This window comes from Equus asinus, chromosome 8, assembly GCF_041296235.1.
Source record: "Equus asinus isolate D_3611 breed Donkey chromosome 8, EquAss-T2T_v2, whole genome shotgun sequence".
Lineage (NCBI taxonomy): Eukaryota > Metazoa > Chordata > Mammalia > Perissodactyla > Equidae > Equus > Equus asinus.
Genome location: NC_091797.1, coordinates 20,191,037 through 20,209,133, shown reverse-complemented (window position 1 = coordinate 20,209,133; position 18,097 = coordinate 20,191,037). Strand labels below are relative to the sequence as shown.

Here is an 18,097-nt window from a genome sequence, read left to right as displayed (position 1 = left end):
GGGCAAAATGATCAGAATAGGAGTCTAACTCTGAATGAAATATTCAACCTGCAGGGCTGGCCCAGGAGAGGGGCAAGGCGGGCGTGCAGTTTGTCTAGAGGATGCTCTGGTGGTGTATTTGATGTTTAATCATGGATGGACACCCAGGGCCTCAAACAGAGAGTTGGTGTATATGCTCTATGTAGTATTAATAGCAACAACAATGTATTGTAGATATTATCAGTTTAAAAAGTATTTTCATTCTAATGTATGCAGAAGTATTCCAGGAATAAAATTGTATGGCACTACTCCCAGTTAAGACCATCAGATTCTTTCCAGGGCTTTGTTTATTTTGATGAAGACTTGCTTTTCAACTATTTAAGAACAGTTGGTTTAACTATCTTTAAAAGACAGATTTCACAGAAGAGTCAGTATTGTGAATCTTTTTTAGTGAATAAGAGAACTTAAGCACCAAGAGATTTCTGAAACTCTCAGAGCTGAAATTAGAAATCAGTGTCCCAGGAAGGCAGCATCTGACAAGGTGGTTTCAGGTGGCGAGGGCATGAGGGTGTAGGGGAAAGGATTAAGAAAAATAGTAAATGTTTGGAGCTGTCGCCAAGGTGAATGAGGGGGAAAGAAAATGACTGGTTGAGCATCATTGAGGACCCAGCTAAGGACAGAGATCATTGGAAGAGCCATTAGCGCAAGTCTGTGAGAATCTCCTGCAGTAGTTGCAGTTGGTGAATAGGAGTGGGCTCTGGTGTGGTGGACCATCAGTGAGAATGACGATTTCTCCTAGGACTCAGTAGGACTCAGTACATGTCAGGGAGACAAAGAAGATGTTCAGCCAGTTGCCAATGGGTGGGAATGTTCTGGAGGTTGGTAGGTTATGGTAAAAATGGAAGAACTTCTGAAGAGGAGTTGGCTCATCTTGTGGCCTTGGAGAATGAGCAGCAGCCACATGAAAAGGTTAGGAGGAAAGATCTGGGGAAATCCAGGTTTCAGCCCAGGGGCAAGTAGGAGTGTCCTATGGAAAGGTTGAGGGTAGATGGGAGCTCTTGCCTCTTTCTTCAACCATTCCTCATATGACAGATGGACGTCCCATACCTTGTTCTGCCTTCCCCAGTGCTCCAGTCTGACACTGAGTCAAGAAAACACAATGCTATAGCTATGTCTAACTAGTGTGGTAGGGGTCTACGAGTACTCCGTTAATACAGCCCAAGACAGTGTTAACTTCATGTCATCCCATCACACTATGGCTTGCAGTCCATGAAAAACTGCTCTTAGGGCGGACTTTTCCCGTCTTGTCTTGGAGTTGACCAAATGCGGCACTATACTTTTCTTCTTTTTTTTTTTTTTTTTTTTTTTTTTTTTTTTTTTAAAGATTTTATTTTTTCCTTTTTCTCCCCAAAGCCCCCGGTACATAGTTGTGTATTCTTTGTTGTGGGTTCTGCTAGTTGTGGCATGTGGGACGCTGCCTCAGCGTGGTCTGATGAGCAGTGCCATGTCCGCGCCCAGGATTCGAACTAACGAAACACCGGGCCACCTGCAGCAGAGCGCGCGAACTTAACCACTCGGCCACGGGGCCAGCCCCTATACTTTTCTTCTTATTCCGTTTCATTGTGTCACTTTTACCTCCTCTTTGCATTTTGTAGGGTTATTTTATGGTTGATGCTTCATCCAGTGTCTTAGCTATTCCTCCCAACTTCTTGTCTCGTCTTGAAGCTTAGAAAGGTTGCTTGTAGGTCTTCAAGACTTTGATGAAGATGCTGGAGGTAACTAGGGTTATAATGCCCTTGAATATGTCCTTGAATGTGCCCCTGTGTCCCTCTCTCAAAGCTGACCATGATCCATATCAATGACCCCTTTCTGGTAGGCCTTTTAATTCACTATAAATCACATTAGAGATAAGGCATCTCTCTTGCTGAGGTCTAGCTACACACTAGACAGATGAGCTTTCTTCTAATCTATTGCTCTAGTAATTCTAGGAAAAACATTTTTGATAAACCTGTTCTGCGTTCCAGTAGTCAAAGTGGAGATCAAGTGTGGAAAGTTCATTGTACACAGGCTATTGAAAGTGACTTGTCTGTTTTTAGTGGACTGCAAGCAAGTCAACACCAACAATGGCTCCAAAAATTTAGTTGAAATTTAGATTTTACCAATAGCAATGCCATTATCAGAATAAGGTAAATGGGTGAGAGATTGTAAAACTACTGTATATCGTGTAGGAAACTTTTAAAAGCATAATCTTCAAATAATTTAGTAACTGTCACGTGGAAGAGTAATCCAGGGAGTGAGGCTAAGATTAGCAGTGAGTGGAGTTCCAGGGGGCATAGTTTACTGACTATAAGGAAGAACTTGGTAGACCCTGCTGTGCCAAATAGAAGCCCTTTGCCTGCTAGTCTCCACAGATTCTTGCGCTATTGTGGGATAGAATTCATCTGGGAGCAGAAACTTGGATTCATTTAAACCCCAAGTTGCTCTCCCTTGTCTATTTACCTCTCTTGGGCCTCAATTTCCTCTTAAGCTAGTTTGCTCTGCTCATTCTATTTGAAGACCATTCTTCTTGATAGGGAAGACTAAATCAAAATAGCATTGGGTTATTTTCCTTTCTGTCATCAGTAAAAATTATGCCCATTGTTCTCAAGCTTTGGCGTCTATTAGCAGCACCTGGGGAGCTCGTGAAAAATACAGACGCCCAGGCTGTTCCCCCGAACCAGAAGGTCTGAGGTGGAGGCGGCCAGAATCACAGCTCCAGCCCAAGCGCCCTGACCCGGGCTCGTCCCACCATCAGATGATGCGCGGAGGCAGCTGAGCGCCTCAGACTGCTTCCTGCTCTCCTGAGTGCACCTCCTGGACTCTGCCCTCGTGTCTGTTGCAGCTGCTGCCTCCCTGCACACTGTTCCCTGGGTGTCGAGTCCTCAACTGAACTTCTGCCTGTTTCTATTCTTTTTTTTTTTTTTTTAAGGTCGAAAATGATTTGAGAGTTTTTTTTTATCAACTTTATTTATTTTTTAATTGCAGTAACATTGGGTTATAACATTATATAGCTTTTGGATGTACATCATAATATATTTCGAATTCTGTGTCGATTACATCATGTTCACCACCCAAAAACTAATTATAGTCCATCCCGTCTCATGTGAGCCTAATCACCCCCTTTGCCCTCCCCCCGCTTCCCCCATGGTAACCACCAATCCATTCTCCATTGCTCTATGTTTGTTTGTCGTTGTTTTTATCTTCTACTTATGAGTGAGATCATACGGTATTTGACTTTCTCCCTCTGACTTATTTCACTCAGCATAATACCCTCAAGTGGACTTCTGCCTGTTTCTATTCTGATGCTGGCGGAGGGAGATTTTAAAAATGCAGATCTGATTATGTCACCCCTTACTTAAAAACACCTCAGTGACCTCCACTACACTTAAGATAAAGACCAAAACCTCTAGCCTGGCCCAGCAGGTTCTGCACGGCCTGGCTCCTCCCTGCCTGTTCTCCAGTCTCATCTTCAACTATTTTGAGCCTTTCGTCAGTAATCCAATCACACTGGCTTTCTCAGCTCCTCAAAAAAACCACACTGCCTCCATCCCAGGAACTAGGCACACGCTGTTCACTTGGCCCAGAACCCTCTCGACCCCACCTGCTTATCCACTGGGCTTCTGCTTGCCATTCAGCTCAGGGCTTAATCATCACATCATTGGAGAAGCCTTCCCTGACCCCCGGGCATGGTTGGCATCCCCCACTGTACATTCTAATGGTGCCAGAGATAGCTCCTTTTTAGCACTTACCACAGGTGCATGACTAGTTGGTTAATGTCAGTCTCCCCTACCAAACCGTAAACTCTCTGAGGCCAGGCATTAGGCCTGCTTTATTCACCATCAAGATCCCTGGTGCCTAGCGCAGTCCCAGAGTAGGCACTCAATACATGTTTTTTGAATAGATACATGCATCTATTCAAAATGCATGATGAATGATTGATAAACGAGCAGAAGACAATTTTTAGAACCATGGATACCATCATTCATCTGACGATAGGAATCACCATGCCTGGGGACCTTTTATAACACCCCAACTGCCATATCTCACCCCTTGCATGTTAATATCAGCCTGGTTTGAACCTGAATTTGCTACACCCGCTTCAGTACCGTGCTTTGAACTAAGTAAGGCCAGCACCACACTCAGTTATATCTCAGGTTCTGGTCCTGCCTGTTTGTAGCTTATTCCCTTCCCTCTGCTGGCCTTACCGTTGCAGTCCAGGATACGCCAAGGCTAGGTGTGACATGTGATATAGTCTCTTGTTTCTTCTGTTAGGTTTCTTCTATTAGGTTTTTCTTTTAAGTAAGAAAATCCCCTCATTTTCTGTAAGACAGTCATGAGTCCCATCCATCCAGAAGTTGGTGATACTTAAAAGGTACTTCTCATTACCTTATCTTCACAGTTCAACTTCTTTCCTGGTTTTTCTTTTCACATTTTGTTACGGGGTGTGACATCTTAGGTTATAAGTATCATTTCTCATTCTCTTCCCTTCTATTCTCTCCTAAGATTTACTAAGTTCCTCTTCTTCCACTGTTTGTATTGTAATATAACTTGTTGTCATGACTGGTGCACCCTATGTAGCATCCGGTTTTATCCAAATAGTTTGCTGCTTATTTCTCAAATTTCAGTCTAAAGCTCTGTGAATCAGTTGGGCTGGTCTTCTGCCAAGTGATTCTGGTAGCTACCTTGGTCAGTTTGAGAAAGTCCCCAGTGGGGACAAGAGGCAGAGTCAAAAATCCTGTTGTTGGTGTTTTCTCTGTTGACATGAGCCAAAATGCTCTGTGATGGGCGGTGCCCTGAGTGTCATCCCCTGTCAGCCACCTTTCACAGCCACCCCAGACCAGCTCAACGTGGCTTCAGTAATTTCTGTTGCAACTGCTGTCTCCAGAAAGGACTGAGGGTAGGGAGCTCACTTTTCTCAGTAGTTAGAATCATAGCATTTCATAGCTGGAAAAACATCTTAGAGAGAATCCATCCATTCTCATCTCGTAGGTGAAAACAGTGAGACTCAGAGAAGGTAAATTATTGGCACCTGACCGCACGGCTAGTGCCAGAGCCTCTGCTCCAGGGCTCTTCCTGCAGTTGGAGGAGGCTGTTTTAAGACCGTGTGTCCTATTAGTCAAGAGAACCAGAAATGAGTGGGAAAGCTCATTCGAAAAATCCAGTCTAGCTAAAAGGTTTATTAGGGAAGACATAGAACTTAACATTTGGTATTTTGTGTAAATTGTTTTGAAATGGGAATAGATGTATGTATGGATTTGAGTATATTTGTGTTCTGAATGGCAGTAATATGACAGAAATAGTTTAGGATAGGAAACTGTAAATCTGCCTCTCTCTGTTAAGATTGTTGACTTTATCTGACCCTGGTAGCAATGGAGAGGCATAATCTTAACCTAGACTTTATATACAGTTCATTTTAAATACCCCAGTTTTCTCAAGAAATATTTGAGGTTTACACAACCTGATCTGAGTACTGATTAGGGAGAGGATGGATGGAGGATCAGGGTGGGAATGTGGGGCTCTCTACTGTACCCTAGTCCCCAAACACGACAGGTGCCCGCTGTAGTCACGCGGAGCTTCGGCAGACTCGGCGGTTGTTGGGTCACCTTACACAGCAGCCTGCTGGCAGCACAAACAGGAAGAAGCTTGTGTTTCCTCCCATCTCTGTGTGAAGTGCTGCACCACGTCCACGGTGTGCCTTGTGAGGGATTCTTAGGAAAGCAGGCCCTTCTTCACACCCACACATGTTTAACCAAAGTCTTTACGAAAGGAGGTCTGCTAATAGCAACCACTGAGTTTCACGCATACCTTTCACTGGCCTTTTATAAAGCTCTCTGCCCATTTTGCTCGCCTCACCCCAACCCCACCCTGGGCTCAAACTTATTCATTATTCTACATGTTTTCCTAGAGTCAGTCCATTTTCCTAGGGTGCCTTTTTTCTAACCATCTGCCTCCTCCTTCCTCTCTTATTATGACCCCAAGTGTTTAGAGTTCACTTATGCAGGCATGAAATTTAGCTTTTCAGTCGTTTGAAAGTATAGATACTCTTAGAGCCCATGACTCCTTACATATCATTTTAGGAAACACATGGCCGCTCCTTCCTTTTCCCCCGTACCAGTTATTGAACTTCAGAAGCTGTGGTCTAACTCAAAGAAGAGAGCTGGCTTTCCTCCGTCCGCAGGTTTAAATAAATGGTTGTCTCTGTTTTTGCCTGAGACATGTGCACCACCCCGCCCCCAGTTAGCATTTTGGAACATCCCCTGGGTGTTATGCCTTCTGCACTTTTATGTTTGGGGGGTTTATAGAATGGAAAGCAGACCCAGCCAATCTCCAGGTAGTCTAAGCTGGGGAAACCACCCTGGAAGGAGAACTGAATAAATTCCACTCTGGTGTTGGTGCTCCATGGTTCATTTCTATCGTCAGAACTTTTTCAAAAGCACAAGTACATGCTTTGGACATTTTTGAATTAATTGTTGTTTTTATGTCTGTTAGTCTTACTTTCCCAACTGCTTGTGTAAGCTTTTTCAAGGCAAGAAACGTCTTTTGTTTCTTGTCTATCCCTCAGACCATCACACTGCCACAGAGGCATACAGAAGCTGTGTATCACAATAAAAATGGATAATTTGCTGATTCACCAGAACAGCATGTAGAAACTCCTTTTTCCTCCTCAAAAGCCCTGTTAAGATGGCAGTAATGACCATTTGCACTTTGTAGATGAGAAAGAGACAGCTAAATAAGAGCCTTGCCCTTGACTTAGTGAGTTGAGAGAGAAACTGCAAAGTGTATGCAGGCCTCTGGGCTCCCAGCGTCTTTTTTAAAATACAGGCTGTGTGGAGTGACACCACGCAGTGTTGGTAGTAGCTGTGTCTGTGACAGACTTTGCCTCAGTTGGAACGATGCTAAAGGGATTCCCTAAGTCAAATGACTAGTTCCTTTTTATTTCACCTGAACTCTTAGCAGCCAGATTTGGTCTGTTCTCACAGAGGAAACCACGATTCCTTCTAGAAGTGTGCAGTTGTAGGTCTGAGGGGTCCAACAAATAGCCTGACCGTGTGGGCCTGGCGCTAGTCCGCAGCGTGCTTTCTCGCTTAGGACTGGGCACCGCTGCTCGTCGGTTTCGTCTCCAGGGTCTCCAGGAGCTCTGCTCTGCCCACAGTCCTCTGCTGCTTTCTCTTCGCTCCCGTTTAGTCATTGTGATCAGTCACATTCTGCCTGTGAGTGCAGCAGGCCCATTAGACAGGAAAGACCTGATTTTCTCTCTCAAGTTTGTATCACAGCTCAAATTTGATTGCAACTTCCCTTTAAAACCTCCTTTTTTAGGTGATAGGAGAGAAGCTTGGGGAGAAATAGGGGTGGAGTCCTATTTAAATGCTCTTGTGATATTTAGGATTTCACATTTCCCAAGTACTAAAGAGTATGTGCACATAAAAACCCAACACCAAAGGGTTTGTTTTGAAATTGTCATATCTATAGAAAATATATGCCAATACTTTGAATTTCTATAATACAGTAGTAACGATAATATTGATACTGTTTCTGAAGATTACCATGAAAAAAATAATGAATTATAGTTTTTAAAACACCATAAAAATGTTTAAAGTTCAACAGCAGTTTTCATTTCTTTTGAATATTTCGTGAAATAGAGTTCAGTTAGCCTCTGAAAACTTGTGGGCGCTTATAGTTAATTACAGGTCACCCAGGATATAATATCAAGGCTGTGATTGGCACCTCTACCCTCCGAGACACAAAATCAAGGATATTCTTATTATGTTGGCGTGGTAGGACACGCACTTCCCTCCATGTTTCTGTAGACTCGAACAGACACACCACTCAGTATCACTCTAAATGGGGTGGAATGAGGGAATGGATTATACCAGTTCTGTGGGACCTGAGGTTAAGACAGTTTCTTGTTTGTTAATGGCTAATTAATTAGTAGGGTTGTCTCAGAGTTAGGTCCTGCACTCTTCCCTATTGGTAACCAGAGGATTGATTGGCGCTGCCCGAAAACCATCTGTCACCTGCTCTGACTCATCTAGGCTGAGACTGAATCTCAGAAGTCTCAGGTTTCTTCAGGAAGTTGAGTTCAGAAACCCTTTATGAGATCAGGTTAAGATGACTTTTCTTTGTTGTAAGCATTAATAACTGTCCACAACAAAGCAAATAGGCTGTAATCATCTATTTATGATAGGATTATATTTTCTGGTGATTGGGCATTTAGGAAGTCAAGATATTTTATAGCCATGTTTTTCCACTAAAAGTTTGAAAAAAGTTAAAGTGTACAGTATTAGAAAATATAGTAAACATATTAGGGTTTCTTGATCTGGGAGAAACCAAGACTAAGAAGGAGCCGTGATTAAGGTTAAATGATTGTGAGGGGTGTTGACACGAGCAACACAGATGGATTCTCCAAATAGTGGACTTCAGAACTATAGGAAGCTTTCTAAAAATGGTCCTTTGCTAGTATAACAGCTTATAGGCTGGAAACATGAATGCACAATGGAGGTTCAGTCAAGGTAGCGGTTTTAACAGTGGTGAACGTTTATTGGTTCTTTCCATGTGCTCAGCTCTTTACTCCATTAGCTCATTGAATCTTCATAACAACTTTAGGAGGGTGGTCTTCATACTTATTCCCGTTATACAGATTAGGAAACCTGAAGCTTCAGTAGGTTTATGATTTGTCTAAGGTCACACAGGCCGGCAGTGGAGCTAGTGGTGGTGATGGCTCATTCGCAGGGTAGTACAGAAGGCCTGGGGTGTTTGGAGACCATTACTTTTTCTTTTAAGATTGCATTCCCCTTTTAAAATTACTCATACCAGATCTAGGGAACCCCATATGGCAGTTCTTGTGTTTCATTATCATAGACTCTTAGGAAGGTGACCTTGAAAGAGATCGGCTGGACTGCAGCCCGTCCTCTGAGAGATGAAAACAAAGAGAGATCTGCTCACTTGTTTGGGGATAGTGAGAAGTCAGTTTTGCTAATCGTGGATATCTTCAGGAAGGACCTCTACTAAAAAGCAAAACTATCCTTTAATAGACTGTTCTAGTATATATTCTGGCGTCCAGGAAGTTTATGTAAAAGCTAAAACCCCGCTGATAGAACTTCTTTTATAGCCTAAGGGGAAGTTAGAGAATGACTAATTACTATTTCATTGTAAATCTCCACTACTCACTCAAGCCACCCTGGGAGGGTCACTCAGAGCTGTTTATGGTGTACCTACTGCGTGCCACGCTTTATACGCATGGAATTGTGCTGAGTCCGCTCTTGGAAATCTTCAAGAATAACACTGGGCAACCCAGCCACCTGGAAATTTAGAGTCAGAGGTTTAATTTTTTTCAATAATAATGTTGACTTGCCGTTCACTGTTTATTATTTAATTCTTACAACAACTCTCTGAGATAGTATTATCATACCCGTTTTACAGATGAGGACATTAAAACTCAGCAACATTAAGGAACACACTCCATGTCACACAGTGGAGCCTTACCGTGTGAGCTCCTAAAGAGAATCATGATAGTTTTAATATAGTACTTTACAGTTATCAAAATGTTTTACTCATGTTATCTCATCTAATTTTGTAAATAAAAATTATAGTGGTTATTACTATACTCACTTTACGGATAGCAACAATCACTTCTATTTATTATATAGTTAATATGTGCCAGGAGTACCAGATAGCTTATCAGATAAGGCCTAGTTCATGTAATGCTCACAACAACCCTAATAAATATCATTATTCCCATTTTACAGATGAGCTGTTGAGGCCCCAAAAGTTTAAGTGCAGTGGGGAGCTGTGATTCAAGCCTGGGCTTGTCTGCCCAGCCAGTCAGTACACACGACTACTTTGCTGTAGTCACTTGACTGTGTATGCTGCCTCATTTTCCAGATGAGGAAACTAAGGTTCAGAGAGTTAGCTACCACAGCTGAGGTCACACAGCTTGTAAACAGCAGAGCTGGGACTCCAACTCAGATCCTCTTGTTAGAAAGCCTGCTTGCTTCCAGCTGTACTGGGCTGCCTCTCTGCACAAGGAGAACTGAAAGGCCGTATCTTATATCGAAGTTAAGTTCCCTAATTCCTCTGTGATGTTTAAACTTTAATAATTTTAGTCATTCTTTATATTTCTTTGTATTTTTTCCCACTTTCAGGGAGGGAGCCCAATACTGCTGGCAACAACACGTGACAGTAGCCGAAGAGACATACAGGTTAAGCTACTTGCTCAGGAAGTCACCTGGTCAAGTTAGATTGACTCAAATCCAAATTTGAGTCCTGTGTGCCCAACTCATTTAGCTGCGTGGTTCTTGTCCTTTTTGTCTGTTGAAAATGTTGCTTGAGAGAAGGCCTTTATGAGGTTGCTTTCTGGGGCTGTAAGGAATGCGTCTTTTTCCATCTGAAGATCATTTACCATTTCTCTGAATAGTGAATTACATTAATGGTTAAAGCAAGGAAGTATGTCAGTATCAGATATATAACAAGGACCACTCACTCAGATTTGAAATGCTGCCAATCTATACAGCCTCAGCCTTGAACATTTTAAAGCACAAAAGTTCGTTACTTTAATGATCAAGTATCCTTTAGATTTCTGAAGGAACGGTTTCTGTTAACCATTTACAGTACTATGCTTTTATTCAAATTGCAAACTCAGGTAAACGTTCCTTAAAATTGAATTGAATGAATTTTTTCTATATATCTGTTGATATGGTAAACATCAGATAAATATCCAGATGTATTTAATTATTTTGACTGAAGAAAAGTATGTCCTATTTAGACAGTCTTTAAATACATTGTTTCTGAATTGAACACATAAACAAGAAATAGCTGAAACTAAACGGCTTTGACTGTACAGAAAAACTCAGAGGCCATAAAAGAGGAATCATCTCAGAAACACCCTTGTCTTGTTATACTCATTTTTATGTTTAGAAATAAACCTGAGTTGACTGCTCCAGTGTATGAATAATTTTTGAAAATTAAGCTTTTCATTTTCAGAGGCTGATCGGTGATGTGGGAATAATTCTAAACTATTTCGAATGTATTAACTCCAGTTGACATGTGTTTTAACCGTGGAACAATCCCTGTGTCACTGAGTTTTTTGTGAAAAAGACAAGAAGCAATGCTTAGTGCCTCCTATGCTAGCCCTGTCTTCACAGTTTTCTCGTATAGTTCTCACATCCCTGTGCTTCAGAGGTGTGACTCCCCCACCTCCTTTTCCGTAGGGTTGGGGAACTTGAGCCTCAGATTTGCTGAGTAACCCAAGATCACACAGCTGGAAAGCAGAAGTTCCAGAACTTGAACCCAATTCCCCACGTTCCAAAATCCCTGGATATTCTCTTATTCAAAGCCATCTTGTGAATGGCTTGGTATCTTAGAATTTCAACAATTAACAAAAAAAATCTTAATATTAGCAAAAAAAACAAACCATGTTAAGAGAAATTTGCTTATGTTTCTATTTGATTAGCCCTCAAATAAGAATGAAACAGTTTGAAATACACACTTCTTTGCCCTGGAAACATATAGCAACTTTACTTTGCTTCTGTAGACTGAAGCTCTTTGGGTAAATCTTCTTGGCCTGGAGTTTCTTCTTCAGAGAAACGCCACAGAGACACATCAAAGATATCGTCAGTGCCCAGCAGTTAGCTCTAACAAGTTGGCTGCCCATTATTTTTATTATTACAGTGACTATAGGTGACACTAGGTCACATTCCAAACATGTGACATCTTTTCGGCAGATCTCAATAGGATTAAAGACATTTCCCTGTTCTCCTGTTTTGGGTCATTTTCTTACGTCAGAAACTCATATGTTTAACATTGAAACCGGATGGTGATGAAGCTTTTCCGTTCCTGATGGTAGCTGACTTTGAAATTAAGCTGTGTCTTTTTCTTAAAGGTGATTTTCTGGCATAGCTTTAGCATGAAAATAATATAACCCGCTCCCCTCTTTTCTGTTCTTCTTACCTGCTGCCCCCTCTGTTCCCATCTCTACCCTGACCCTCCTAACCCCCATGCTAGAAAGTGCCATCCCGTTGCCTTGCCTGGAAAGAAAATGAACTGTGCATGGAATCATGTACTTTAAACACCAAAAAGCATGTCTGAAAGATAGTAGCTGGATCTGCAGCAGTAAAAGACACAGTCTGCCTGTTCTTTAACCAATTGTTCAAAAAAAGGTCTAACTTTAGGGGGAAAAAAAGCAACATATGTTCATTGGAGTAATATTAGGAAATACAGAAAATAAATAAAATAGAATTCAACTTTGTAAAGATAATCGAAGCAGACCATTTTCTAAATGACTGTTACACTTTCCAAATAGAAATATTTATATGAGAGAGAGATAAATAGTCCTTATGCATGATCCATTTTGTTGCTTTCATCGAGACTTGAAGTCTAGAAAGCTTTGTGCTATGCAGGGCCTGAAAGGGTGGGGTTGCAGGAAAGAAATAGTCCTTATATGGTCTCATTTTTTTTTCTGCTTTATCCTTTCTAAGTTTTGGGTTGCGTGTTCTAAGGCCACAGTGGCTGATATGCTAAAGACTTTTCTTCTTTTTCCCAGACCCCAGGCAGGCACAGTCTCCCCCGCCGTGGTCGTATGACCAGTCTTACCCCTCCTACCTGAGCCAGATGACGTCCCCGTCCATTCACTCTACAACCCCGCTGTCTTCCACACGGGGCACGGGGCTTCCTGCCATCACCGACGTGCCCAGGCGCATTTCAGGTAAAGACCGCACTTTAACTGGAAACCCACTCTCGTGCAGGGGTGGGGTTGGGGTTGCAGGATGGGCCAAGGCTGTTGTGTCTACACCCACAGGAACTCTCTATTAGAGCCATGGGGGCAATGTGACAAGGGGCAAACCGGGTCTTCTGAGGTCAGGGTTATCAAAGACTTGAACACTTTGAGTCAAGAGACTGAAAATCCACCAGAGATGGCCCAGTTTTCTTAAGACGATATTTAATGCCCCCCCAGTTTTAGTCCTGCTGAATTGTCTCCCATTTGGTGGGCATTGTCTCATAACTAGGGCCTTCTCCTGAGGGTCTTATGCCAGGCCTTCCTCTGCTTGCATTCCTTTCCTTTCCTAACATCTGCCTGTAAACCAAATTACAGATTGAGGGCGCAGCCCTCCATTTCTAAAGGCTCTTCAATCCCAGGAGTGCACGCTAGCCAGCTCCAGGAGACAGCACCTGCACGCTAAAGATCCTCATCAGAAACTAGTCATTAGAAGTGCAGTGGGGCCTGGAAGGGTCTACAAGGTGATATGTGGCCTCTGAGCGGCCAGCTCATGGCGGAGGCAGCCTTCCCATGAGTCCTGTGGCTCACTGCTGTCGCTCTCGTCAGGGCAGCCCCAGTGCTCCCAGAGCCACGACTCCAAAGTCACCAAAAAACCTGTGGCTCATGGTGGAACTGCATGTGGCAAACACCCTGGCTGCTTCTCTCTTTCGTGGAGAATTCATAGAGAGCCAGGAAGTGTCCACCAAGACTTCAAACTGACAAGCAGAAAAAAGTTAAAGGCTCTTGGCCAACCATGTGAGTCCTGTGAATAAAAAAAACCTCTCAGTATACCCTGGACATACAGACTCCACATCGCGCCCCATAAATAAAGAAGTAGACCCACAGAGACACACACAGCTGGATCCTGTGTTTGTCAGACACTCTTCTCAGCGTTCGGGCCCCGTGCACCTGTTTGACTCCTGGCCAGGTTAATGCCTTTCTTTCTTTCTCTTTGTGTTTCTGTCTCTGTTTCTCTCCCTCTCTCATTTTCTGCAAAGCTCGAAGCCGTTACTCACTCCGCTGAGTTGCATCACTGACAGGCTGAAGCTCCACCAGCCGGCTTGCAGGTTTTGATTAGTTCAGACTCCTTTATTTCTTTCAACTTGGGAGGAGGGAAGGCTTTGTTTCTCAAGCAAATAGCAGGCAAGGGCTCTTTGGTCCTAGTGCCTTCACATTTTCTGCAGCAGACGGACTCCCGTAGGGGTGAGTAGGGAAAGAAGAGGGGTGGAGGGAGAATGGCGATACTCTGTGGAAAACCATGTCACCACCTTCCATTCTGACTGCCCTTGTCATCTTCACGAGTCACATGGTATTTATTGGGAGATTGTGCAGAGTGTAGAATTTTAGTTATCATTTCCCTCAGCTGGAATGACTACCTCCTTTAGGCAAACGTCCATTAAAGACACGGGAAAGGATGAGTGAGGCACAGGGGGATAGCGAGGCTGATGTGGGATCCCAGCTCAGTGTTGGATGGTGTTGAGTTAGTTCTGGTCATTCCTGCTGTATATTACACTGAGTCCGTCTCTTTCACATAGGGCCAAAATGACACTTTGCCAGCACAGATTTGTGCAAACTTGCTTCTGTTTAGGGTCCTCTAGACCTTCCACCTGTCCAACCCTCTGTGGCTGAAGCAGATTTTGCTGTTTGTCCTCTGGCAGTACCTGGAGGAGAAAACCTCAGAGAGTGATTAGCTGTAGAGACGCTTGTTACAGCGTTTTCTCACTGAGGTGTAGTCGCGTATGAACTCAATGGGAAAACCATTGAAAATAACACTGAAAATGCTGCATCAATGGGTCGTCATTATTGTCTGTCATTGACATGTGTCATATAGAACAGCCAGATTATTTTGAGCCAGTTTACTGATAATTACTTAAAACGTTTCTGCAAACTAATCTATACAACTGTTCCCATTTCACAGAGGAGGCAGCAGGAGCAGAAACTGGTTAATTATCCAGCCATATGTTGAGCTGAGGCCAAAGGTAGAAACGAGCCTCTGCTTTAAACTGGTTTAAAACTGAGTCGGGTCCAGTTTTTTCTTCCCGCCCCAAACATTCTATGAGTTGCTCCTGGCGGAGTAACATGGTGCCAGGCTGGGAGGTTCTGTATAAACATTAAAGCAAAGAGAACAGAAAATCCCTCCTGTCAGCAGTAGGGAAAGAGCGAGAAAGAACTGGATGTGGTCTGTCAGGGGACTGGAGGAAGGCTGATTGACCTGACCTTACTCTTGGGTGTAGGGCTGTGCCACCAGAGCGCTGTCTAGTGGACTTGGGGACCACGTCCTCTGGAGGGAGCACCGTTTCACTTCCCTGGGGACTGGTCCTAGGAACCTCCTTGGAGAGGAGCCTGTCTCATGGCTTCCGAGGTGCCAAGTTGCATAGTTTCTGTCCTGAATATCTAAAGCTGGCCCTAAGGTCCAAGATGCTATTTCTCTGTAACAAGGGCAGCTAAAATATTAACTTCCATCTCCATCTCCAAGCAGTTGTGTGTTCACTTTTTGAGATGCTTTCCAGAGTTGTTCATGTTTTTGTGTAGAGAAATCACTTCTCATCTCCCTATGTGAAGGGATACACAAAATATTCTCATATGATCTCGAGTGACAAAGAATGAAATCCCTCACTTAGCCACTAGGATTGGAGGTTCAGACCCAGGTTTGAATCCCAGCTCATACATGTATCAGGCAAGTTTCTTAGCTCTCTGAAACTTAATTTTATTATTTGTAAAATAGGGGTATAGAATTTATGTCTTAGGGTTACTGTGACGATTAAATAAGATGCTTCATGTAAAGTGCTCAGGACAGGCCTGACACACAGTATGTGCTAAACAGATTGTAGCTGATATTGTGAAGCTAAAATTGTTGAGTATAAATTGTATATCTATATGTAATTTGCAGGTAAGCCCTAGCTTAAATGAATCAAGTAGATAAAAATCTAAACTTTTAAAGGGGAGTATTTGCTTTTTAAAATGAATCAGCAGAGGGTATTTAAAATTAAAAAAAAAAAAAACCCTTGAAATATGTAAATGAGTTAATACCCACATGAAATTCATAAAGCACTTAACAGCACCTAGCACATACAAGTACTCAATAAATGTTTACCATTGTTATTGTTATTATCCTATAGATTTATAATGAGTATTTATAGAGCTAAAAGCAATTGGGAGCCATTCACAAAAAGTCAATAAAGCACTAAGAGAAAATAACGTTCAATTATAGTATCAGAAAATAGAAAACATTAAGTTACATTTATATATAACCTGACACAATAATGTTCTTTTTGAAAGGATCGTAGGAATAAAAGCAGCCAGAAAGCTTTCAGAAAGAACTACTTCTAAAGAAACTCTGTTTCATCCTAAATGACCATTCCAAAGACAGACCCTGAGTTAATCTATTTAAAGACCTTCAGAGAATCCAGTTTTACAACGTCCTTTTTTGGTATCCTTTCTTCTGAGTAATTTTTCAAGTGTGGCTACACGTGCTAGAACCTACTGAGTTACAATAATGACAATGATATTATCTTTTATAGTTCCTGTAGTCTCTCTCAAATCCTTTATGGAAGCAAAGTGTAAATAAAATAGGATGATAAAGATATGTTACCCATAATCTCTACTTTACTGCAAAGACAGATAGAAAACCAGATGTCTTCAAGTTCATAGGTGCAATACAAAGATTCAGGAAATATTTCCTTAACCCTGACTAGCCTTAAATATTGTAACAAGAACAGTAGCAGTTACAGGTTTACACTGAACAATGAGTTATTGTCGTGTAATTGACTAATAGGGTCTACCTTATTGTAATGAGTTGAGGTCCTATTCAGCTGAATTAAAAAATTAAGCACAACTTATCAGAAGCCAGTCTAGAGATGGGACAGTGCAGGGGAGGCCCTGGAGGGCTTGGTGCCCTCCCCCATCATACTTACTGTGACAAGTGTGGCCTCATCACATAATCATCTGTATTTAAGTAACACCCTCCACCCCTGAGTGATTTTTATGCATTATCTCATTTCATCTAATTTGGCCCTAAAAGAATATTCACTGAACAGAGGTAGCCAAAGTTACTTCTCACTGATTCTATTGAAGAGCAAGATGTGGTAAGCGAGGACCGATGAGCCTGAAAACAACCCACAGCATTGCATATCTTTAGCATTGTAACGGCGTTATCACTCATGACATTTCTGATGTTCAGAGCACTTGTGAGGCTTGACACAAAGAATATAATTACTTTTTTGGAGGTCATTACAAAATACTACGTAAATAAGTAATTACTGACTTTCAAAAAGTCTTTAATGTGATTATCCTACTATGAAAAGAAGCTCAACCGTTTATTGAGTCTGAGTCTTTGACTTGTGGGTCAGAGCATGAGCTATTGTTAGCCTCCTAACGGGGACCCCGCATAGGTTAATGTTTATGTAGGGTCCCCGTCCCATCCATCTGCGTGAAGTAGCTGAGATTAACCGAAGTCCCTACCACTCTTGGGCACACGTGAGGAGGAAGAGATTTACACAGGCCTTTTTGTGTGGTCTTGGCCATAGTGCCCATGGGCCTCCCTAATGCTTTCTAGAGGTCTCTTAGAGACCTAGAATCCACGCGTCAGAGAGCCAAGGGAAGGGTCGTACAGCTTGTCTGCCTCAGTTACTCTGCGAGAGGCCGGTACAGGTTCTGTCCATGATTTTTCCCTGCATTCGTAGCATTTTGTTTTACATGAGACAAGAGTTAAGAACTGTAATCTTTTTGAAGGTTATTTTTTTTTTTTCTGTTTAAGCAAATAGTCTTAAATTTCTTCTTTCCAAATATTTAAATATCAAAAAATTCCACTTAATCAACTTCACAGGACTATTAAAGATGTCTCCTTTTTTATGACTCTAGTCGTTAAACTATAATATTTCCAAGGTCAGCAGACTAGGCATTAGTCTAATAAATAAAGTTACTAAAAATTATTTTATTACCATCACAAAATCTAGAAATTGCCGGTGGAAAAGTTCCATTTGATCACTCAAGGTCCATCGGGGGAATCGTTTCATGTCGTTTCAAACCCAGCAGTGTTTGGTGCAGTTCATTTTTAAATGAACTTACAACCGAATTTCTGTCTAGTCCTAGTGCTCTGAGTCAAGTTTGGAAACCAGCAGCTTCGGTGATGTGCCAAGTATATATGGGCATTTATTTCAGCAGGGCCGTTCGTAACTCACAGGAGGGAATGACGCCTTAAGAGAAGTTAAAAGGAAAACGCCAGCAATTAATACTAATAAACCAGAAAGTTAAAGCAAATGCAACAGAACACTAGAACATCTACTTTTTACTACAGAAACATTCCTTGATTAAGAGCCACCTGTTTGC

The 18,097-nt window shown here is 42.2% G+C and overlaps 1 protein-coding gene across 7 annotated transcripts in view; it reads left to right on the top strand.

Annotated features, from left to right (window-relative positions):
- Positions 1–18,097, top strand: part of RUNX2 (RUNX family transcription factor 2) — a 315,890-nt gene that overhangs the window by 163,416 nt on the left and 134,377 nt on the right. For all 7 annotated transcript variants that reach the window (XM_044776782.2, XM_044776780.2, XM_070514822.1 and 4 more), the window contains one exon: positions 12,557–12,718. In XM_044776782.2, the coding sequence (XP_044632717.2) occupies positions 12,557–12,718 (162 nt within the window). The remainder of the gene's footprint in view (positions 1–12,556; positions 12,719–18,097) is intronic.